This window comes from Haliotis cracherodii, unplaced genomic scaffold (assembly GCF_022045235.1).
Source record: "Haliotis cracherodii isolate W230 unplaced genomic scaffold, xgHalCrac1.p SCAF_9, whole genome shotgun sequence".
Classification (NCBI taxonomy): Eukaryota; Metazoa; Mollusca; class Gastropoda; order Lepetellida; family Haliotidae; genus Haliotis; species Haliotis cracherodii.
This window is the reverse complement of record NW_027266343.1, coordinates 20,676,055-20,702,397: the sequence shown is the minus strand read 5'-3', so window position 1 is coordinate 20,702,397 and position 26,343 is coordinate 20,676,055. Positions and strand designations below refer to the sequence as shown.

Sequence of the window (26,343 nt, the reverse complement as noted above, 5' to 3'; positions counted from 1 at the left end):
AACGAACTTCAACATGCCTTCAAACGTGTTCAAAAAGTGCTCGGTGTTTTCTAAAACACCATTGTACGAATGCAGGCGTGTCATAAGTTTTCAGTAAGACAAAGGGCTCTGTAGCTCACCTGTATTTGTATTTCGCAGAATGGACACACAAAATATTACCATCTACTTGGGAACATACTTTTTTTACACTACCCATAGAATCATCTACATAAAGTTTCAGTTCGGATTAGAATACTTATTTCCAGAGTAGGATTAAAAAATTACTTTATGACAAAGAGAGAAAATAAAAAATCACTAAACCACTCCTGAAATATGGAACTCTTGACACGAGGTGAGCTCCAGATTGCAACTTCAAGATTAACGACGTCATGATACAGATATTGTGTGGGAACACCCTCTTGTCCTGTGTGTTGTATTGCTCGGGGGCACCCTTCAAACTGAAATAACTACATATCTTGGAGCCCCAATTTATCCATAATAAAGTTAGATATTGTTTGGATGAACGATCATCACGATTTCTGTGTACACACGTTTTCCGTGAGCGCGTATCGAATGTGTTCAGCGATGTAATGGAGCTTGTCCCACTGACTGCTTCCAGGCCGACTCGTTCACTGAACGCCCGGCATTGCACAAGGAGTAGTGCAATACAGGATATGGTTGTGTACTAGGAACCAGCGCAGCACAGCACAGTACGGAACAGCACAGCACAGCACAGCACAGCACAGCACCTGTCATATGGTACACTATGCTAGATCCGTCCCTACAGTCGATGTTTCATCATACATACACATCACCAGGATGCCATTTGCCTCAGACAAAGCAATGTGACAACTTCCACATATATATCTCATAAAATGCACTATACTAGTATGCATAAATACTAAAAATGAGTATCTTTGTTGTATAGTGTTACCGTCAGTGATTCTAAGCAAGCTTGGCAACTGAGTCATATTATATTTTGGATTATTTGTGGTTATGAAGCGTGTGTGTTTGTGTGTGTGTGTGTGTGTGTGTGTGTGTGCGCGCGCGCGCGTGCGTGCGTGTTGTTTTAAGCCACACTCAATATTTCCGCCATGCGATGACAGCCTGTAATTAATCGTACATGCACAGAGCATACCGTGAGAGTGCATGTCGTAACGCCGCAGCAAGCAGTAGTCAAGTCGTATCAGGGTGGCCTGTAAACAAATAGCCCCGTCTGGATTACACAAACCAGTGATTCGTATTATGAGCGACGATCCAGGTCGGCGGGGTACGCTGACACACTACCAACCAGGTCACCGCGTCTGACCACCCGATCCATTCGGTCGCCTTTTGCGACCACCACAAGTCTAATTCTTACCCAGAATCCCTAGGGTTTCCTAACAGATAAGACTTTACCCCGATCGTGTGATTGGTCAAGTGGATTTGCTGATTGAAGATTCAAGAGTTTACCTTGCTGTGTTGTCTTGTCCGGGCTTTCAATCATTACGCCATAGGACTCAGTTCCTTTGTTTTGTGAAATGTGATATGCACATGCGTTTTAACACTTAATAGATCAGGTATAGACATACGACTGGGGAGAAGACAATGTCATGTAGCAGAATAGCCTGGCATAAGTACCACTCAATACTTCGTTTGCATCAGGCCTCAGACATTACTGCATCAGTTATCATATCATATCGGATTTGTTCCACATAGATGTACTTAATTGTACTTTTCTGGTATATATACTTAGGAAACAAGTACCTGTGCTTGATATAAAGTACAATAAATTAAATTTATTCTGAAATTTAACGATGCACCTTTTAATACAAAATCATGAAGATATGTCCTTGACTTATGGTCTTGATTCAGAGTTTGAACGTGCATGGTATGCGCACAATTTGGATGTTTGCGTGTTTGTTTGGAACACTCTAGTGTTTTTTGTATGTGAACAGTACACAGTGATTGTTTAAATATCAAAACCACGTAAGTTTAACTGTAAATAACGCTTACCTAATGCCGCGACTTGCAATCATGAATGACGCAAAACGAATTTGCAAGACATTTTAATGTTCATAGAAACACAATACCATCTCATGAGAGACGTCATCTACAGAAAGGCAACACTCTTGACTCGCCACGGGCGGGCCGTCCATATGCGGTTAGTTCATCTTCGGAATCAATATCAAAATACCACATTAACAGCTCGGACAATTCACGGGTTGTGACCAAGCAATGGCAGAACTGTACACAACTGGTTGAGAGAGCACATTAGACCCCGACGTCCAGCGATATGCCCAATTGTTCTAACACAGCGCGTAGGCTAACGGGAGATTGTAGGCGATCGTGCTATACCCTTTGTGCACATGCAGGGACGTTGCAGTGGGATAATGGTCGCCGTAGGTTGCAAGTGTTATAACAAACATTTTGAGCCAGCATAACCTTGCTGTACTGCCAAGGCCGGCTTTTTCTCCAGACCTCTCCCCAATTGGACATGTTTGGGATGAGATGGACTGACGCCTACGACAGGACCGGACCCAGCTGGTAACGCTGGCTCAGGTGGACCAATCTTTGGTTGACATATGGAACATCATCTCCCAGGCTGTTTCCAATCATCAGGTGTCTTCATTGCTCCGCCTGTATCGACGCAAATTGTGGTCACGCCAGATATTAACATTGGCAATTGTGTTGTTACACCACCACTCTTTTAGGGCGTGCTGCACTGTCTGCTGTTACCATGGAATTATCAATGAATTTGTTATAACACATTGATCAGGCGAATGGCTAAATATTTTGTTGCTATTTCAACAACATACCATAACACACCACCTTATATAAAGCATAGTTATTTTTTTAGTTATTTTTTTACTAGTATAGTTTGTACAGTAGCCATGTCAGTATTATAAATATTATTATACAAATTCAATTTGACATAAAAGTGAGTAACTTTCACAACAACCGTTGCGAATGAATTCCTGCAGTATCGCCACACTGTAAGTTTACTGTCATATAGGTCAACAAAACACGGGTAGTTAAAATAATGTTTATTAAAACTGTGCAACAGTTTGATATACGTAGACGACTGTGTAATAAGGAACAATCTAGTATGCTGGAATGCCATTTTGACTTGCCAAACCACCATCCCAGGTAGGTAATACTACAAGCTCAGTTAGGTCATACTACCACCCACCTAGGTAGGGCAAAACCACCATCCCAGGTAGGTCATACTACCACCTCAGTTAGGTCATACTACCACCCACCTAGGTAGATCCATACCACCTTCCCAGGTAGGTCATACTACCACCCACCTAGGTAGATCCATACCACCTTCCAAGGTAGGTCATACTACCACCCACCTAGGTAGATCCATACCACCTTCCAAGGTAGGTCATACTACCACCCACCTAGGTAGATCCATACCACCTTCCAAGGCAGGTCATACTACCACCTCAGTTAGGTTATACTACCACCCACCTAGGTAGATCAATACCACCTTCCCAGGTAGGTCATACTACCACCTCAGTTGGGTCATACTACCACCCTAGGTAGGCCACAACATCAGCTAGGTAGGCCATACCACACCCAGGTTGGCTATACAACTATCCAGGTAGGCCCTCTGTCAACTCGTTTATCATCTATAGCGAGTTTCACCCCAAGGCAGGCCATACCACCACCCCAAGGCAGGCCATACCACCACCCCAAGGCAGGCCATACCTTCCCATGGTAGCCCATACCACCACACCAGGTTGGCCATACCACCACCCCAAGGCAAGCCATACCACCCCCAGGTAGGCCATACCACCACCCTAGGTTGGCCATACCACCAACCCAAGGCAAGCCATACCACCCCCAGGTAGGCCATACCACCACCCTAGGTTGGCCATACCACCACCCCAAGGCAGGCCATACCACCCCAGGTAGGCCATACCACCACACTAGGTTGGCCATACCACCACCCCAAGGCAAGCCATACCACCCCCAGGTAGGCCATACCACCACCCTAGGTTGGCCATACCACCACCCTAGGTAGGCCATACCACCACCCCAAGGCAAGCCATACCACCACCCCAAGGCAGGCCATACCACCACCCTAGGTTGGCCATACCACCACCCCAAGGCAAGCCATACCACCCCCAGGTAGGCCATACCACCACCCCAAGGCAAGCCATACCACCCCAGGTAGGCCATACCACCACACTAGGTTGGCCATACCACCACCCCAAGGCAAGCCATACCACCCCCAGGTAGGCCAAACCACCACCCTAGGTTGGCCATACCACCACTCCAAGGCAAGCCATACCACCCACAGGTTGGCCATACCACCCCCTAGGTTGGCCATACCACCACCCTAGTTTGGCAATACCACCCCAAGGCAGGCCATACCACCACCCCAAGGCAGGCCATACCACCACCCTAGGTTGGCCATACCACCACCCCAAGGCAAGCCATACCACCCCCAGGTAGGCCATACCACCACCCCAAGGCAAGCCATACCACCCCAAGGTAGGCCATACCACCACCCCAGGGCAAGCCATACCACCACCCCAAGGTTGGCCATACAACCATCCAGGCAGGCCCTATCTCAACTCGTTTATCTACAGCGAGTTTTCACATCCAGTCATAGTTAAACGGTCAAAGGAGGTAAAGATATTTAGCTAAGAGACCAAGAAGGCAAGAACCATAGCCATTTAGATGAGAGGGCAACTTGTTTACGGTTAAGGCTGCTTCAAATAAGGGAAGTGAAGCGAATTCTAGCTTCAGAAAAATAGTGCATGCAACGGACCCTTTGCTTTATGAAACTCCAGTGTTTGCGTTTGTGTTCAAGGTTGTAGTTCATTGTGTAGCGATCATAGTATACTTGAAAACAGCTCAACCATTGGAATTTGCACGAATTAACACATGAATATCAGATTCTTCGGAACAACTCATGCAAGTCGGTTAAAGATGTGAGCATATGATTACAGTTGAAATGTGTTAACAGATGTTAACCGGGTGTATGTTCTTCGGGGTGTACGTTCTTTTATCTCGTACGATCACAAGCAATGAAGACTTAACAAAACACATGAATCACGTCCATTAAGCAAGCCATCATTGTGATGGAGCCAGCGGTGCAAGGAAGCGTTCGGGCCAAAGACATTCACAAAGAGAAAGATATTAGTTCCTACACTTCAAACATTCAACATCTCGACAGAACAAACTGTTAAAACATAATAAGTCTACAAAACTCGACATCATAAATAAAACTCGACATCATAATAAAAACAATACACTTAATGGCTTCAACGTTGGTCATTGTTCCTTCATAGTTCAACTCAATTAAGGTGCTGGGATTGGCCACAACAAATTATTTTAATATTTCTTTTCAAATGACAAATTCCGCATTAAAATACTACATACAAGGTCAATAATTCTTCTTCTTTTTTTAGAGGTCTGGTGTATTGAACAATCTGTGCCTCAATTCAAAATAGCCGCCTCAAAACATTTTCATATTAGAAAATAGGTAACGGCGATTGGACAAATAAGCAATTCGTTGTGACCATGCCCAACTTGATACCCTGCTACATTAAGCTTGTCTGACGATAGGATGAATTGAAAGCGTTTCCAATCTTGTCTATCGTATGCATCAATTTGAACTCGTGTGCAGGACTCGCTGCCACTGGTGGCAAGTGCACAGGTGTTCAAATCCGTGCCGGCACCAATCCCAGTCGGTAACTGTTACATATCCCTCTTTATAACGCTTGTTATGCGTGCAACCAAAATTACAGCCCGATGGAGTTAGCTTGGGTATTATGATATTAGTGAGAATGAACGACTTAACTGAAATACACATCAACAGCTGCAAGGAACACTAGTCGAGTAAACATCTGTTGTATATTTTGATTGAGACAAATTAAACAAGTGTAGACGGATAACTAATAAATTCATTTGATTATTCACAGCACACAATCACAAGATCTAGACACGGTTTTGTTCCTAACAACCACATGATTTCACACCCTAAGGAATGACGAGTTGATGTTCCCACTACAAGCCCGTTCCCAGGAGGACGTTTCTCAGCTGTTCAACCTAATACGGGGCACGGATGGACCAGTCGCCTAAGGCGCCGAGATTCGCTGAGCAAACTTGCGTCCCTTTGCACGCCAGAAACCTATGGTTGTGGGATCGAATCCCGGTTCGTCCCCATTATGTTTCTAGGTTTGTCAGCACAATACCCGTGCCCGTGGGTTTCACCGAAGTGGTAAACGTCGGGCTTTCCTCCCACATTAATCTGACACGCCGCGATATAACTTGAATACTGTTAAAAGCGGCGTTAAACGCAACTCACTCACTCTCACATAATACGGAACCGTATAGCACATAGTCGCAGCGATGGTACTCCTTGCTGAATTGGTTTCTCTGACAGGGCAGGATGCCCACTTGTCTTATTCATATCATGTTATCAGTTCCTATTTATAAACAGACCTTCAAACGAAAGCGAATTTAAATAAACTGATGTTGTTTTCCAACATATATGCGAGGTGCCGTTCACTAAATCAAACAAAACGACAAAATTATAGATTGACACCATCACAAGTGTTTTTCGTTTAGATGGATTTCCGATGCAGTCAACACTTCAGAGACGTTCCGCACGTGTACGCCATGATAATATTACAACGACTTTACTTTATTCCTGTCAAAAACAATTGTGGTTTCCAAAGAACACTATCGCTGCGTAGACCAGCACCATGCCCAGCATTGGAGACAACAGACTGGCAACCACGTCCCCAGGTATACGAGGTGAGCTATGTGCGTAAAATATACATCCCCTTAAGTATTCAACAGTCAGTAGGCAGTAAGACTTCCTCGTGGTTCATCCGTCGTGTCAACAAGATATTGACACCATAGGATGTTCGGGATTCGCATCACTCTCCTTAAAATCATATCTTAGTTCTCGCTACCGCTAACAATAGAGAATATCCCATAAATCACGTCAGAACGACCTTTCGCGAACTTTGACCGACCAAAGAAATGACTAAAAAAAGAAGTCGACATAAGCCAATCAGAAAGCAGCTTTCTCGAGTTATACGGTGCCAGTTTCTAAACATATTTACACGAGTAAATTTTCCAAAAGTTAACTAGAATGTTCTCTCTGTGCTCCCTACCAAAGATAAAGCGCTACTTGAGAAAAAAAGTGGCGGTCTTCGCATCAATTTTGCTAAAACCGGAAAAAATACTTGAATGCCATTGCCTTATATCGAGGCTGGAGTTACGGTGCGGAATCCATTTACTGATTTTAAGTCCAAGTCTTACTTCCTGTTCCTGTTTAATACTGTAGGGAATGAATCTATACACGGATTCAACGTAAGTCAAAGGCTAAAAAAATAGTAAAAAAAGTATTTGTTCTCTCTCAGTGATCCACGGCCGATCCAGCACAGATGTAGTTCATCTGACACAATGTAATGTAAGCTAATAAACTAAACACTACGTTTCTACAAATATGTCGTTAGTGGCACCAAGGTAATCAATACATATCCAGTTAATCCTGTTAATTTGCTTTATATCGATGGTTCGTCCGCAAGGCACCAATATTAACTACACTGAAAAAGACAAACCAAGTATGCTAAGAAGTACAAATCTATTTAAATGTACAACTTCTTGATAAGGCCACAATAAAGTGATGTTTTATTTGGAATTTGGATGTGAGGGGCTTATGGGCGAATATTGTTTGTATGATGAAAGTAAAAACTATGTAGGTTGATGTGTGTATATTTTACTTCTAGCTCCAGCAGGCGGAACCTGCAAAGTAAATACATTTTCCCTGAAGTCTCAGAACTTTCACAGGGAATCCAGATCCCCCCCGGGGAAGAACATATGAAACTAGATACGGTAAAGCTATTATTTTTAGATGATTTTCAGGAAAAAAATTATCATCTTATTATGGCCTAGGCACACATATACATATGGGCCCCTCCCTTTTGAAAATGCTTGATACGCTTCCCATTGTGCATAGGAGATGGGGCCGCCCATGTGAGGACCCATGGTTTTCAAAACATTTCTAGAGTTGAATGTCATTACCTGCACAGTATATACCCCTCGGTGGTTCCATTACAAAAAATATGCATACGCGTATTTCCCCCAATGTGATCACGTGGAACAGTGGGCATGGTATAACAGAAACGCGTTGAAAGACTTCTGGTACCAATAGGGTCATTGACCTCTGAATTCTGTCATCACGAACCTCAATAAACGGAAAGATGAGAAAAACCTCCTCCAAGAATGCATCAGTTTAAAATGTCCTATCACTGATTACGATATACTAACTTTATTGGGAGGCTGATGGTCCGTCATCTCCCGCACCACCAGAGGTATAGCATTGATAAACATGCAGTTCCCCACACCATCTTCCTGAGAATGGGAATGCTCTAGGACTCGAGATCCGTTTGTGGTTGCTGATTTGACAGAGGGTAGCTTCTCAAACCTAAACCACGCCATGTTTCCCTGTGGGACCCAGGTGTAGCCCATGATCTGGGTGATATTGATGATGTTGGAATCTTTGGTGGGGATGAACCCATAGGCTATCTCCTTCTTTTCTAGAAGCTTCCTGGTAAGGTCACTGAGAACAATCTGCCCATAGCCCTTCCCCTGGTTCTCCGTATTTCCACTCAACATGGCCATCGACCCGTTGAACTGCATGCATATATAGGCTAGAAGTTTCCCGTTCTTATCAGTCAGGGCGCTGTTGTCAAAATTGTGGACAACGCTTTTGAAGTAGGTGTCTAGACCGGAATCGCTCTTCAGGTCCTTCCAGTCTTGACGTAGTATATGGACATGGTGGTCTTGTAGAGTGGTCAGCTGCAGACCCTCGGGAACACTGCAATAACAGACGTTCATTCATCAGTGGCATTGCTAATATACTAAAGGTACTCGGGTAAGTATCGGGCAAGCCAAGTACCCCAAATCCATTAGGTCTCATGTGTGTACTGTTTGTACTTCCTAGTTATTTCAAACATATCCATATGTATCGGGTAATAAGGACACACTTTTAAAGGGGAAAGACGTGACGTGAATGTAGGGACTTACTCAGGTTCTTGTGGCGGCTCGGCCTTGGTCCAAGCATACATGAACCGCGACTGGACATTTTTCAGCTGACCATTTTGTTTCCGGCAGTAGTCCTTCAGGAAGGGGACCAGATCAGTAGGGACGCCTACAGCAGTTAATACATTATCAACTTTCATGACTACAGAACAAAACGTCTTATAAAATGATAAAAGCCGCTTGAACTGAAATTTATGGATTTGTCTATCTTCCCGAGGCAAGAGTGTCCACTTGCCGATATCAAAGTCTAGTTTTCACACATGCCATTTCAAGAGTACTTTTCTATAATAAGGGGACTATCGCAAATAATAGTCCAATCAGAAAAGCTTTACAAAGTCTTCATCCGGTTCCGAAAACGTAGTCTCTGCTGTCGCAACAGCCATCGCCTGTTCAATTTGCGCTGAAATTATTCCTAAAATTACGCAAAGGAGAATATTTTCAAGTGGTGCAAAGTTTTCAATCAACTCCTCCAAATACTTTTATATATTTGAGTACAAACTTTATTGTTTTTTAACTCAGACAACTGATCGCTTATCGCAGTGACTGAGACCCAGTGCTATTTTTAGACGGCCTGTGCTGAGAGTTTCATGTTATCGCAATGTGCAGTGTTACTTGAAACTGTGTGGTCTGTATGCCGATGTTTTTATAAGAGAGGAATACCGCAGTAATAATCATCTTTAAAGTGGTAATCATTTTGTTCGTCAGGGATAAAATCTGGAATGTTTTGATTAGCTGATTGATCAGGTCTGCTATGGTAGCCGCCATCTTTCTGGAGCCATTCGAAATAAGAACAGTGATCTGATTGGATATCGCGTTTTCATCACAAGGGACACAACTCGTTTTCTAAACTGTCTGGTGGTGCCACGATGGAGCCAAGAAAAGTAGGTTTGAAATGGCAAGGGTGGAAACGACTGGTCATCCAGGATAAGTTGAACCAACTCACAAAACGCCTTTTAGACAAGTTGGCGGTGCACAGAAGTTGGGCAACATTGATGTGTTATATGTAGAGAGGTTGTACAATGGAGCCGACCACGCTCCCGTGGACGCAGCTGTTGCTCATAAGACTAATAAGATGTCAGTGACATGTCGGTACCAGAATTCTTAGCCGAGACACGCACTTATCCATCGTACTACTTGTCGCGGACCACCCGTTACCCCTCTCATTCACAATTGTACGCGCCAGTTGGCGGACCTCATACATAGTCATACGGGGTTAATTGCCAAGTCACAACTCAACTTGTCCTGGTTTACCAGTAGGCTTTAATATAGGTTTGGGGACAATTTTACCTCGGGAAGATGGGATCAGTCAAGATATTGGGACATAGATACATTTAAAGTGTATCCCGGTTTAAGCAAAGACTACTTGACAACGTTCAACAAGAATGGCATTAATATGCAACAAAATATATTCACTACAGACAATTTAAATCTCTGTTAAAGTTTGAGAGGTATCTGTGCACTCACCACATGTGTGATTCTGTTTATCCAAATTTAGATGTCATAATTTTGAAACAGGTAGATATGAAAAAGTGCAATGAGAATTAATATTTTTTTACATTTGTGCGAAATAAAATATGTTTAATGTGGACGATAAATATCATGTCATTATAATGACAATGTATTAGAGAGACGTGCATTGGTTTATTAACAAATCGTAGTGTTGTCACTCACAACATTTGTTAATAATGTTAAATTCACGACATGACGTTTAATTATTAAAAAAAGCTTTTTTTCCTCTATTACGTAAATAGGTTAAGATTATTAAACCTATTTGGGAGTCCTTTTCACTGAATACATGTCTGTCTGAACTGTAATGTTACAGTATATACCTAACATTACACACCAAACCACAACTGTAAGGAAGTGAAGCTACCTGTGAACGTTGCCTCACTCGTCCAGTCGATCACCCCTGGCCTCTGCATAAAGAACTTGAGCGCACTGACTGACCGCGCATGACAGATGTAGTAGTGCTTGAAGTATGCAGGTGCACGGTCAGTGTCTGTAGCTCTCAGGATTATGCATGTCCACTCGGGCCACTTGTCCACGATCACCTCAAATCCATCCAAAAGGCCACATAGGAAATTGCGCAAGATGTAGAATATCTGCAACAGATGACGAGCATTTAAGAACCAGGGCCTTCTGATATCTGCCGTATGAAAACTTCAACTGGCAGGCCAATGGCCAGATTAAAGCGATATTCTTAAGTATCTGCTCCATTGCCTACAAGGTATTCATCCGGAAGAAACAACGGCAAGGCGTTTTGTTTTAGATCAGTCTTAACATATATTAGTACGGGGATTTGAGAGTGTACTGTTGATGCCTACCACTGCCCGCTAAATCAAGGCGGGCCTACAGTAAGACTTTATACTTATGTATGGTGGTCCTAAGCGAAAGTTAGCTGACTTTGATACACCAAAACCTAACTTCCTAAAAGATACTCCTACGGAGCTGAAGGACAAAATATCAGGCAAGCAGGTGTCTGATCTGGATTTTCTACTACAGGGCATATGGTTGCTTTAAACTCTATTATTTAAAGCGTTGGATTAAAAAGCGGAAACAGCTAAATTTTGCATTTATAAATTTATAGAAAGTCTTCAATTATGTAACACTACACGTTACTGTTTTGCAATGTATAGGCCTGGGTCAAAAGTACCTGACAGCTATGTACTCCTCTGTTACACCGTTGTTTTTTTCAGCAGTTACTATATATACCTCGCTGCATACGTGAAAAATATAACCACTGTCAATAAAACTTTACCATGGCCGTTCTGTGAATGAGTGAGTTGGGTTTAAAGCCGCACTTACAAGTATTCCTGTTATATCACGGCGCGTCAGCTTAATGTGGGAGGAAAGCCCGACGTGATTCAGGTCGCAGACGTTTACCGTCTTGGTGAAACTCACAAGCACGGGTATGATGCTGACAAATCTAGAAACTTAATCGGGGCGAACCGGAATTCGATCCCACAATCATAGATTTCTGGCGAGTCCAAGGGACGCACAGAGAATTGCGGCGCTTTAGACGACTGGGCTACCCGTACCCCAAGGATGTTCTATGTTTTGGGCGTGTGAGGTTCTGTTCCTAAAGGGGCATTCACACGGTACAACTAGTTGTATGCAATTAGTTGCACAAACTGAAGTTGTATACAACTCGGCATTCACACGGCGGCGAGTTGCATACAACTCGGGTCTCGCGAGATCTCTGACAAAAAGCCTTAGCTGTCAATGTTCCGCCAATTAGACGATAAAATCCAAATGTAAAACAAATAGTTGTCCACACATGAGTTATACATTAATAAAAATATAACGGGACGAATTTCCTTCAGGTGTACATATACTTTAATTTAAGAAATGAAGGGCATGTTTTATTTAACCTATGTATATAAATTTGCCACACTGAATATTTCACAATTCTCCAAAGGAAATATGTATATGCTGCAGTGTGGTACATTCACAAAGCATCTTATAGGAAGAATAACACGATGAATGTCAATTTCTGTAATAAAAAAAACAGCTGATTATTATGAGTTTCATAAATTCTATGGCATTTTAGATTATATTAGTAACAGTACTACATACATGTACCCATTTTGCAGCAGTGCATTATTTTACTGGGTGAAAAGATGTTGAACGATATTCAAATTATAATTGAAGATTGAAACAGTAAACTACTTCATGAACTGAATGCGTTGTGTGCTAGTTCACCCGCACCTCAAAGGAAATAACAAATATGTGCAACGATGTTGATGTTGACGTATACTAATATGACATCACTACCGGTAACCTCCCGTCATAACGTAGCCAGTTCACTGATAGCAGTACGCGGAATGTTTGGAGCAGGGTTTACCGTGATGCTGGGATCACATACATACATAAATGAGTCATGTAAGTTAAGTAATCAGAATCAATCTGAAATCAACAAGTTCTGTTTGTTTTTATGTTTCCATTCTCGCCTTGATACTATGTGGAAAGGCAGACCAATACCGTCGTCAGTGTGTGTGATTTTGCGTCAATATCATGGCGTCACGTGGAACGATTTTTGTTGACTTTTCAAAAAAAGTATCTAGACTCTAATTATTTATTCCTCAATTTTTGCAAGGATTGCATATTCGTAATAATCCGAGCTAATGTAGGCAACAAAATGACGACTAAATCTCTCGGAATAGTAGAAAATGTTAAGTAAAACTAGTTTGCTTTGTTTACATTTTTTTCAATGAGAAGAGCACAGGATTTGGTTTCACACTTGAATATTGCGGTTGATTTCATTTGGACCGTTTGTATTGGGGACAAATTGTCATTTGATACTTAATGGTATGATGAATTCAGGGATGTAGCTGAGTGTGAAATACATGTGATGTGATAGGCATCTCGTCAAACGCGAAAAGAACCGTGATTTCCCAACGCTATCAACATGGCGGTTCGGCTCAGAGTTTTTGTTTCGAAAACGAATATAGGATTATTGGGAGTCTTTTTGGAATGATGATTGGTGTTTTGACAAAGAGCAGAAACCTAATGGTTTTGTAATTGAAATTCTCATGTAGCTATACCTTATTTAAATAAACAAGCATCAAATACTCACATCCCCCGCCAATATGACATGTCGGGTGTGTGCAATGCATTAGCTCCTGTGAACTATGTTCACTTGGCCTTTTTGTAAAGAAATATAGTACGTTTTTCAAGATCTGCTCCAGAAACGAGGACTACCGCCATTTTCAGTCTAAATCAAAGTCGTTGCCATGGAAACTCGAAAAATAACTTTTAAAAAAATCCCAAACTATCAAAAGGCACCAGGTCACCACTAGATCTATCTATGTGCCAAGTTTGGTGAAGAAATATGGTACGGTTTTCAAGATCTGCTCCGGAAACGAAATGTGACGGACGGCCGGACGGAAAGGCGGACGGACGGCACCCATTCCTATATCCCCCTTCCACTTCGTGGCGGGGGATAATAATCACATTTAGAACAGTGAATTGGTAAAATGCGAAAATGGCAATATTTTCGCTGTACACTATTTTCAGATGTCGTTAGTGATACATATGCTTTGCCTAACATGGTTGTTAATGGCATCACATAATAGATAATTCCCCTCAGGATCTAAAACTGTGACGTTTATGTGTGTGTGTGATGTATTTTAAGTTTTAGAAACGTATATGGACCTAAATCTCACCTTGGTCTACACTACAGTATACAGTCACATAGCCTGTCGTTTCAAATAACACTATAAACAGTTTAACCTGAAAAATTAGACCGATGCAAATGTCAAAATATATAATTTTGGACAGTGGTACCTACTTTTCATAGGTCCTTTATTGAGTGGTGACACTTAGGATACCGAAAAGCAGTATACTACTTACCGACGTGAATCGGAGTCGCCATTTTTGTTTACAATTTGACGTGTAAATGTCACGTGATTTTCATACGCGTTTTGATTGGCTGCGTACGTACAACTTGTCGCATGAAAATAGAGCATGTCCTATTTCGTACAACTCGCGTCCAACAAGTTGCATACGTCAAAAGTTGGACCGACTTGCCCGCTCACACGATGCAATGTGTTGCATGCAACAAATTGTATACAACTAGTTGTACCGTGTGAATGCCCCTTAAGACGACTGGGACACCCGTACCTGTGCCCCCTCTATGCTCTGATTTCTTTTTGTTGAATACCATCAGAGACAATGTCCTCAGGACGTTACGGGCGGTGAAGTCAAAACAAAGGTGGTATCTACATTAACCTGACTGGGAAAAAGTAGGCAGATATCAGATAAGTTTATGTGCTTCTGGGTCACGGGTTTAAGTGCACTCCACTTGACTGCGGTGACGGGCACGCAAGGGAGATAAGCCTTGGCTCACCTGCTGTGACGTCACACCTGAGTGCTTCACGTCCTTGCGTGTGACGGGGAGTCACAGCCATCACATATAATATATGATTGTGGGATCGAATATACCGCTTAAGACAAGAAAATATGTAAATGACATCTTAATTGTTATTCTATTTGATTGTGTGAAATCTACAACTAACTCGTAATCAAACATCCCGGCATAGATCAGGCAGGGGGTGATCAGTGTTCCCTCAAAAGCAGGACAATATTAACACTAAAACTGGATGTTAGGCCGGACAAAATAAAAAAGTTATGGACCCAAAAAATAATTCGTTCAAGCGGCATGTTTGAAACGACCAAAACGATAGTAACAAAAACCTGACACCAGCCTACATGTACGTTGTACTCCATCAACGCAACAACCTTGTCTAAAAACAGTTGTGCAGCTGGTGTTCGTGATCACGGATCAGCATGCATCAGCATTGCATCGCATATGAAACACCGTGATTACCGACAACAGTGAAACACTGCTCGCCAACCCTGTGCAAGCAGGCATGCATACTCGGTAGTCAGTACTGCTTCAATGCATGCGGAAGGAGACGCGTCACAAGACCTGACATACCTGTCTGTACTTTCTGTATTCCATCTGCCCCGTACATATTGTACAAGACATAGACCGCTAAGTCTAATATTGCAAAATATGATGTATTTGACTTTCTTACATTCATTTAATGGTACATTAAGTAGCTAAAGTTCTCATTACTGGAACAGTTGCAAAAGACATAGGCATCATAAATGTTGCGATTGATGGATGGAAAAAAATGTGATAGGTATATATTGCCAAGGTGTTCATACAATTTACAAACAAACGGAACATGATGCTCCGTGATGTTTGTTTGTTTTTTAATGCAGCACTCAGCAATATTCAAGCTAAACGATGGCGGTCTGTAAATATTTGAATCTGGACCAGACAATCCAGTGATTTAAATAAGCATCGATCCACGCAATCCGGATACGATGATATGCATCAACTAAATTCAGCGAGCCTGTCCACCCTATTGCTTCATCGCCTCTTTCGACAAGCATGGGTCCCTGAGGACCTATAACCGGGATCTTCACGGGTTTACTCCGTACTGAGCACCTGGCATTCCCCAGGAGTTCAAACGCAAAATCCCTAATCTTGACAAGAAACAACGGTTAAAACCATACCACGATGATCGATATTAGCGTTAAATGAAACCCCAAACAGGGTCCATTGGAAAAACTACACTCACGTCTTTCCAGAAATATATATACCCCGTTATACAGCGTAACCCTGCAGAACACGACAGGTGGTTCCTAACCCAACTGACGGATCGCTTCCAGCAGGAATACAAAATCTGTCAAGAAAAATGCCCGCCAATACCTTGGCCGATGTCCAAGGTGCTTTATAGAAGCGCCTCCGTAGAACTCGAGGTTTAACTTCGCTTACACAAAAACAAAACACTAAATAAAATCACGAGTCTAAAATAAAATCCTGATTATCTGGCGTCAGGTAAGTTAACCCAAATTGCCACTTATCTATACATTCCCTGAGTGTTTGCTTAGTATTAGGTAACGTCTTTCATTGTCCTCAACTTGAATGCGTGAGCGAGTTGGGTTTAACGCCGCTTTGAACACTATTAAAACACACAACATTTCGGGGTATATGCTTACTCCTTCATCACCTGATGAAGGAGTAAGCATATACTCCGAAACGTTGTGATCCTCATAATAAAGAAGTTGACATCCATATATTCTCTTCCTTATGTGTATCACTTCTGAATGCTTTCAAAGACCTGACTATTAAAGTTATTTAAGCCATCCAGGATCTTTATGTGTTTCCTACCTCTAACCCCAGTCAGAAAGAAAGCGGACGGCGAAATAAAAGAAAAAAACAACTGTTTTAAACTTTAAAATATCATGATATAAGTTATACAACTGGTGAAAACAGTTTTTTATACTATTATTTCGCCCGACCGCTCTCTACTGCCATTGCACACTCAAAACCTACCCAGGACAGCTTCGTCTTACTTCAGCTATGTTTATCAAAAAAAAGTTTCCGAAGCAAAGAGACCCGATCTACGTCATAAATCAATTAAAAGACTGGTGCCAAGTGTTTCAAACTTTAAAATATCATAAAATATATATGCTACACAATGGGTGAAAATACTTGGCACCAGTGTGCAATGTTAGTAGTATTTTTTTTTATCACATCGAAGCATAGTTTTCTATAGCGGCGGGATAAATTTAGATAAGATATTTTTTTATTAATTCAATTCGCAATGAAACTTCAGGGCTAGCGAGAGATAGGAAGCTCAGAAAAAATACGGACAGCCTTAAATCACAGCGTGTCAGTTTGATGTTGAAGGAAAGCCAGAATTGATGCAGATCTTAAACGCTTATCACGATGGTGAAACCCACGAGCACTGATATGGTGTATAGAAAGTCAAGAAACATAATCAGTTTAAATCCTGGATTCAAGCCAACGATTGCAGCTTCAGTGAACACACAAGGGACGCAACTCTGTCCAGCGAACTGCTGCGTCTTATACGAGTGAGACACCCGTGAATCATCATCTGTTTGAAACAAACGACATATTGGTTATTTAGTTAGCGAGCTCATTTCCATCTGATTTCGGGGAGATATTGTCAGATTTTATTGTTGACACTCATGTCCATTCTTATCTTTGTACTTTGGCATAATCGCTGTAAACCGCGCGGTAAAGCCAGGAGAAAGGCTAGAAAATTCGCAAGCCAGTCGATTAAGCAAGGCTCAATGACGCTTCAAGTACCATACGTTGCACGCGGGACCCACGTTCTGTAGAACGTCGAGAATAGTAAAACCCGTTCCTTGATTTGACGAGCCCGCGTGTAACCACTAGGGCAATCTCTTGCCAATAGCAATGCTGACAACGCAGCAGAATCTAAACTACAATCGTGTATAAAATACTATTATTGTCTCCTGCTCCAGAGTAAATACACAACGCAATGTCAGACGGTTCTGGGCTCGTGTTTGCTTCATACCCACTGCCCACTGTAGTATTGACAGGCAAAGGATTCCTCAATGCAGACAGGTGGAAATGAGGATGTCCTAGCGACGCCTACACGTAAAGCTCCACCGGAACTATTTATATTCTTGAGCCGAGCTTCCCCCTTGGACCTTCCGCTTATGCAACAATCCAATGTTTGGAAAACAAAGCTCCGAATGCGTCTGGACTGCTTCGGGCTGACCTTCACCCAAAACCTGGTTTCTTGCCAAAACCACAACACCCGTGATAAACAACCCGTGATATTTGGGTCGATTACTCAATTGTACACAATACGTATACTGTTATATACTGGGTACGTCCAGAATACAGCCAAAGTAGCCTCCTGTAGGCGGCGCCCCCCTTCTGCGCATGACTTCATTGTCAACCGATGACTGTCCGGATCATCGAATTTGAAAGGAAGTTATGAGCCGATGACGCAAACATAAACCTGTAGCTATGACCTTGAGTCGACATCAAGCTTATTAAAACTGCCACAATTTTTGTATTATGAAAGAGAATCATGTGATCGGGTGCGTAATTTGAGAATAATAGCAGTTTAATTGGTTGCAACTCATTGTGCCTTCAGAAAGTATTAATATTGTAGGTACATTGGTTATGATTGCCTCCCCTCTTAGAATAATGCAACGTCCCTGATAGCTGTAAATATCATTAATTACATGGAGTGGAAGACTATATCTCAGAATTATGGAACATCCCAGATAAGAATCATGAAATGAACACGAGTATGAGCCACGAGGAGCCAATGAAGCGCTGTAGAGTTGACAAGAAACTAGAGGTTTTTGAAAATACTGTAAAGTTAGTCATTAATAGTAGCTGTTCGAGAAATACTGTGAAGTTAGTCGTTAAAAGTAGTGGTTCCTTAAAGACAGTAAAGTCAGCCATTAAACGTAGAGGTTCCTTAAAGACAGTAAAGTCAGCCATTAAACGTAGAGGTTCCTTAAGGGCAGTAAAGTCAGCCATTAAACGTAGAGGTTCCTTAAAGACAGTAAAGTCAGCCATTAAAAGTAGAGGTTCCTTAAAGACAGTAAAGTCAGCCATTAAACGTAGAGGTTCCTTAAGGGCAGTAAAGTCAGCCATTAAAAGTAGAGGTTCCTTAAAGACAGTAAAGTCAGCCATTAAAAGTAGAGGTTCCTTAAAGACAGTAAAGTCAGCCATTAAACGTAGAGGTTCCTTAAAGACAGTAAAGTCAGCCATTAAAAGTAGAGGTTCCTTAAGGGCAGTAAAGTCAGCCATTAAAAGTAGAGGTTCCTTAAAGACAGTAAAGTCAGCCATTAAAAGTAGAGGTTCCTTAAAGACAGTAAAGTCAGCCATTAAACGTAGAGGTTCCTTAAAGACAGTAAAGTCAGCCATTAAAAGTAGAGGTTCCTTAAGGGCAGTAAAGTCAGCCATTAAACGTAGAGGTTCCTTAAAGACAGTAAAGTCAGCCATTAAAAGTAGAGGTTCCTTAAAGACAGTAAAGTCAGCCATTAAACGTAGAGGTTCCTTAAAGACAGTAAAGTCAGCCATTAAACGTAGAGGTTCCTTAAGGGCAGTAAAGTCAGCCATTAAAAGTAGAGGTTCCTTAAGGGCAGTAAAGTCAGCCATTAAAAGTAGAGGTTCCTTAAAGACAGTAAAGTCAGCCATTAAAAGTAGAGGTTCCTTAAAGACAGTAAAGTCAGCCATTAAACGTAGAGGTTCCTTAAAGACAGTAAAGTCAGCCATTAAAAGTAGAGGTTCCTTAAAGACAGTAAAGTCAGCCATTAAACGTAGAGGTTCCTTAAAGACAGTAAAGTCAGCCATTAAACGTAGAGGTTCCTTAAGGGCAGTAAAGTCAGCCATTAAAAGTAGAGGTTCCTTAAGGGCAGTAAAGTCAGCCATTAAACGTAGAGGTTCCTTAAAGACAGTAAAGTCAGCCATTAAAAGTAGAGGTTCCTTAAAGACAGTAAAGTCAGCCATTAAACGTAGAGGTTCCTTAAAGACAGTAAAGTCAGCCATTAAACGTAGAGGTTCCTTAAGGGCAGTAAAGTCAGCCATTAAAAGTAGAGGTTCCTTAAGGGCAGTAAAGTCAGCCATTAAACGTAGAGGTTCCTTAAAGACAGTAAAGTCAGCCATTAAACGTAGAGGTTCCTTAAAGACAGTAAAGTCAGCCATTAAAAGTAGAGGTTCCTTAAAGACAGTAAAGTCAGCCATTAAAAGTAGAGGTTCCTTAAGGGCAGTAAAGTCAGCCATTAAACGTAGAGGTTCCTTAAGGGCAGTAAAGTCAGCCATTAAAAGTAGAGGTTCCTTAAAGACAGTAAAGTCAGCCATTAAAAGTAGAGGTTCCTTAAAGACAGTAAAGTCAGCCATTAAACGTAGAGGTTCCTTAAAGACAGTAAAGTCAGCCATTAAAAGTAGAGGTTCCTTAAGGGCAGTAAAGTCAGCCATTAAAAGTAGAGGTTCCTTAAAGACAGTAAAGTCAGCCATTAAAAGTAGAGGTTCCTTAAAGACAGTAAAATCAGCCATTAAAAGTAGAGGTTCCTTAAGGGCAGTAAAGTCAGCCATTAAAAGTAGAGGTTCTTTAAATACTGTAAAGTGAGTCATTTAAAGTAGAAGTTTTAGAAATACTGTAAAGTTGTGTCATTAAAAGTAGAGGTTCTTGCAATACTGTATTGTTAGTCATTAAAAGTAGATGTTCGAGAAATTCTGTAAAATTGAGTTATTAAAAGTAGATGTTTGAGGAATACTGAAAAGGTAGTCATTACATGCATGTTCGACACATGCAGGAGCACATCTACGCTACCATCGTGAGGGAATGTCATTCGGATCAGTGGTGCTATAGAATCGTACACTAGTTTGACATCAAAATACATTACATGACCGACATCCAAACTATAAATGTATGAAGAGTATTCGTCATTTTCTGATGGTCACTTGCTGGCAGCGACATTAGGGTGGTATTGACATCACCGGGGAGAGAACAGCAGCAGTCAATAGATTTCACTCTGGATTTCACTTAAATGTCTGTCAAAACACTGACATAGCATCTACTAGTCTATACGAAGCCTTATCAAAAAGCTGTCACGCCTTTACCATGACTCCTGTCTACTCTTGATTTCAAACTTAAAGATTTGGGATAGTTAAAAAAAACTTGATAGACCAGCTGGTCAGGGATAGGTAGACACGTTATATACTAGGGTACGTTTAATATCATATATAATTTATCTGAACATAATATATCAATATTGCTCAGGTACGTTAGGAGTTTTGTTATTTATATCTGCACTAAATATGCACTCACAGGTAAATGTTACTCTCGGCCCTACTGAACAACGATCAACACAGTGCGTGTCCACGCATATGAACACATGTGATGCATACTTAATCTATATACATGCTGTCTATAGCGGCAATCTGCTCGGTTGTTGGGTCTGCACCAGCTGTTGGAATCAAATGAAATGAGTTGATTCCAAACTATGCGGTAAATTATTAGAAACACCATATACATGTTAAACCAATGTACCTAATTACACTTAAATAAATCAATCTAAAAAGTGGGATCCAATGTCATTTCCAGTCTAGACGACGCTTACATTAGCGTCACGTGTGCAGCTATCTGTATGCTCGGGGTAATTATACACTACGAACTTCACAATAAACTGAATCCAACTTGCCAGAACATTGCGTCTCCTTAACATTATGTATTAGTTTCCATAATGGCCATTTTACCAGACAAGTGCCAAGTGAAAATATGGTTCACGCCGTCATCTATTATCAAGCACATGTTTCATTTTCCGCAGGATCTTTTTGTGTGTATGTCAGATGTTTGTGAATGTCACCAGTGTGAATAACGGGTGAGTGAGTGATTATGGTTTTACGCCGCTATTAGCAATATTCGACCAATATCACGGCGGGGGACACCGGAAATGGGCTTCACACATTGTACCCATGTCGGAAATCGATCCCGGGTTTTCGAACGCTTTAACCACAAGGCTACCCGACCATCCCCATAACCTTAAGATGTTGACGTGAATTATGTGTCGGTCGTGCTAGTCCTGGGCACTGCCCTTGTTAACTGGTAGAGGGAAAACAATTCCGTGTCGATATTTTGATGCAACTGAATTATTTCTGAGTAACGCAGGGGCGGTCGGGTAGCCTAGTGGTTAAAGCGTTCGCTCGTCACGCCGAAGACCCGGGTTCGAATCCCGACATGGGTACAATGTGTGAAGCCCATTTCTGGTGTCCCCCGCCGTGATATTGCTGGAATATTGCTAAAAGCGGCGTAAAACCAAACTCACTCACACACTCACTCTGAGTAACGGAAGTACATTTTGAAAAAAATAATAAAATTATATTACCTAACAGGACAAAAGATCACAAAACCAAATTAACTATTGTTTCCTGTTTGTTCTGCACGGCATTAGAGAAACAAATTTATCAGTGAGTGAGTTCGGCTTAACAACTCCTTGAACAGTATTCCAGTCACATCACAGCGTTTCAGCTAAATGTGAGAGGAAAGCCAAAAGTGATGCAGGTCTCAAGCGTTTACTACTTTGGTGAAAACCCAAACCGGGATTCGAATCCACAACCACAGGTGCAGGCGTTCCAAATGGACGCAGAAATCTGCACAGTGAATTGCGGAGTCTTAGACGATGTGCTGTGCCACCCTTGCCACTGCGTCATCGTTACGTTTCTGGCTTACAGCATCCCGTGTTCCAGTTTCCATATCATTGGCTACAGCAGAAGATACACCGGGGGCTTGCTTCGTTGTTTTGTTGTTGTTTAACGCCCCACTCCGTCGTGTATATTCCAGTCACTTACATAGTAGTCAATTATCGAGTCGAGACCTGACAAACACACAAATCAAATCTCACAAGCATAGATTAGGAGTGACCTATTGTAACCCGGAATTGCAACAGGGGACGAAATGGTTGAATGTCGACGAGCATGGGTAGGTGATCATTACGCCCGCATCAGGGAGTACACTCGGTAGTGGTGACCGTGACCTGATCATCCGCTGATATATGCTACGACAATTATTTCCAAACAGTGGACGAGTGTATTCCTTCATTTTCTCCGTTGCAGTTGACATTCGTTGAAAAAGCGGCATACTTTTTAACCTCAGTATGAATGAGGTCCTAATGGCCGAATACAGAGGCTAATCTAACAGATAACATTCGTGAGACGAGGAGGCTTGGTGTAGGCACGTACCAACAAGTAGGCTAGCTACACATGTGCTTGTCATCGAACAAAATGGATTCGAACCCTGGAGCAGGGGAGCCTTCCAGTCGCAGGTCGCAGGTCGCAGCTCTACACAGCCACGACTAGGCCCACTGTTTCCATGAACATCCATGTAACAACCCTAGATTGGCACACACCAGAAAAGTACGAAGTATGTTTCTGAGTGGCATACGTTATCCGTTTCGGCTTGTGTAGGGGTTTCATATAGTATTATTGCGTATACTTATACCAACGCGTATGTTTGCCATTACATATACCGTAAGGTACATGCTTTCACATACCGTGAACACATAGGCAGACTGATACATGCTAGCAGTGTACCATAACGGTGTACGAATCTACATCGAAACGTCGCTATATGCAATGAATCAATAAACTTGTACGTTTGGATAGTTTGTCTGTAGATTATGGAGTACGTAAACCTCTAGTCCGATGACACCTGCGGGATCCGGTTTAGAATGCGTCAGTAGTCGGCCAACTGCACTAACTAACCAGACGAACTCCTAACATTGTGGACTTTTTTTTATTTTTTCGGATGAGACAACGTTTAGCCGGAGCAATATGAAGAACTGCAGCCGTGACAGCTCAGTGCAACATTCGGCCAACAAACCAAACTGTTCCAGGAAGTGCGTGAGCTTATGGAAGTCAAATTTGTTTTCATGTGACAATCTGACAAAGGAAGGCAACTAGCTGCCGCTCGCGGTCCACTACGCTGTGGAATATTCCCCAGTACTGGTGTTCCATGTGTGCTAGACGATAAGGGATCAATACTATCTCTGGGTGTTCCCAGCACAATGCTCACACTTAGTTCCTTCACATGGTCATACTGCAATCAGACGTGCCCGTGTGCGTTGCAGGCTAAGATGTCGTATAGGCTGATACTCCCTGAAAAGACAGTTCTCATCGTTTTTACTATCAGTCATTTATAATCTTTTAGAATTGTCCATTGGAAAAGAGGGAGGTCAAGTTGTTTTATGTCAGTCGGCAGTATTCCAGCCACATCACGGTAAGTCTACATATTCTGGGCCAGAAAAATCTGGTTGGTAAGCAAAGATTCAAGCAGGTGACAATCCGCAAGCTCAGTCGCAACCAAGGATTCCCATTTTAGTTGGGTCTTACGACAAGCACAGGTTGCCGGGGACCTCTTTTGACTGGAATCCTCCACGGGGTGCTGGGGGACCTCTTACGTCCGGAATCCTCCACAGGTTGCAGGGGGACCTCTTACGTCCGGAATCCTCCACAGGTTGCTGAAGGACCTCTTACGTCCGGAATCCTCCACAGTTGCTGGGGAACCTCTTACGTCCGGAATCCTCCACAGGTTGCTGGGGGACCTCTTACGTCCGGAATCCTCCACAGTTGCTGGAGAACCTCTTACGTCCGGAATCCTCCACAGGTTGCAGGGGGACCTCTTACGTCCGGAATCCTCCACAGGTTGCTGAAGGACCTCTTACGTCCGGAATCCTCCACAGTTGCTGGGGAACCTCTTACGTCCGGAATCCTCCACAGGTTGCTGGGGGACCTCTTACGTCCGGAATCCTCCACAGTTGCTTGGGAACCTCTTACGTCCGGAATCCTCCACAGGTTGCTGGGGAACCTCTTACGTCCGGAATCCTCCACAGGTTGCTGGGGGACCTCTTACGTCCGGAATCCTCCACAGTTGCTGGAGAACCTCTTACGTCCGGAATCCTCCACAGGTTGCTGGGGGACCTCTTACGTCCGGAATCCTCCACAGGTTGCTGAAGGACCTCTTACGTCCGGAATCCTCCACAGTTGCTGGGGAACCTCTTACGTCCGGAATCCTCCACAGTTGCTGGGGAACCTCTTACGTCCGGAATCCTCCACAGGTTGCTGGGGGACCTCTTACGTCCGGAATCCTCCACAGGTTGCTGAAGGACCTCTTACGTCCGGAATCCTCCACAGTTGCTGGGGAACCTCTTACGTCCGGAATCCTCCACAGGTTGCTGGGGGACCTCTTACGTCCGGAATCCTCCACAGGTTGCAGGGGGGCCTCTTACGTCCGGAATCCTCCACAAGTTGCTGGGGGACCTCTTCAGACCGGAATCCTCCACAGGTTGCAGGGGTTTTCATGCTCAGGTTAACGCAGACCAACCAGCAAGTGAAGAGGTTCAAACACTGCATTCTTTCTTCCTCCCAACAAAAACACACTTACATCACTAAAATTCTGCATGCATATCACGCACTGATTAACTTCAATACACGATTGTAGACAGAACATATCGCAGTCAACAGATATACCCTTTGACAATACCCTATCCTGGTAAGCGTCAACCAAGGACAGGCTTTATGACCCAGATCCTGCACGATCTCAGCCTCATTACACACAAAAAAACATCCACTCGTGTGCAAAATGTATGAGCTTGTCTCAAGTACAGAAGACGGCTGATACATGTTCTGATGCACCGTGAGACCACTAATCGAGATATAAAAAAAGCGGTCTTCGTCAAAACTATGTTAACTTTGGGTCGCAAATTGGGACGGAATAGGTTACAAAAGTTCTGTTGCGATAATAAGCCTAAGATCTGTGTTAAACATGGCTTGTACGCATGATTGATCATGAGTGTATGGATGATAGGCATCCAGCTGATCGTGCGTCCCGCGTGCATCACACCTGCAGACTGATGGCATGTACCGTTCATGCTGGACTCGACACTCTCCGCACGACGCACCTGTCTCGGCAGCGGTGATCATGATACAGTTACCAGTCTCTGTTCGGAATGCCCACTCGTCACCACTCGGCCCTTTCCGTAACTTCGGTCAAAGAATCCCTGAGGGTGTGTATGGGGGGTGGGGGTGTTGGGACGGGGTGGGGGGACGGTGTGGGGGGTGGGGAGAAATATTGAATCATAACGCAACGAGTTGACAATTCTTTAAGCTGTGCTCGTCTGCGCTTGGACGGATCCGAGTCGCAAAAATGTCCATGAAGGGGACACGAGTCGCTATTCGGCATGATCCGGAATAACACGAGTTGGTCACGAATGCGGGATGCTATGACGACATGCGCATGGGATCACGTGACTGAATACCTATCTGTGGTACAGTGCGTGTCGTTGAGCTCGTTTTGCCATGTAATTTCTGGGCAATTGATCCATGTTGCGACAGTTCTGAAATACACTTCTGTACGTTAGCTGGTAGTTTGTTTGTCCAGAAAGCATATATCTTACAAGAAATCGCTCACAATATTAGCAGTTGCATATACGCAGCCA

The 26,343-nt window shown here is 42.8% G+C and overlaps 1 protein-coding gene across 3 annotated transcripts in view; it reads right to left on the bottom strand.

Moving 5' to 3' along the window:
- Window positions 1-26,343, bottom strand: part of LOC139453381 (glycine N-acyltransferase-like) — a 52,679-nt gene that overhangs the window by 13,911 nt on the left and 12,425 nt on the right. The window contains exons 2-5 of one of the 3 annotated variants that reach the window (XM_071235063.1): window positions 10,910-11,138; window positions 9,022-9,145; window positions 8,263-8,812; window positions 2,055-2,598 (exon numbers count right to left, since the gene is read on the bottom strand). In XM_071235063.1, the coding sequence (XP_071091164.1) occupies window positions 2,587-2,598; window positions 8,263-8,812; window positions 9,022-9,145; window positions 10,910-11,138 (915 nt within the window). In that variant the 3' untranslated portion in view covers window positions 2,055-2,586. Of the gene's footprint in view, window positions 1-2,054; window positions 2,599-7,234; window positions 8,813-9,021; window positions 9,146-10,909; window positions 11,139-26,343 lie in introns of those variants that run through there. The other 2 variants (XM_071235061.1, XM_071235062.1) reach the window with 2 other exon arrangements.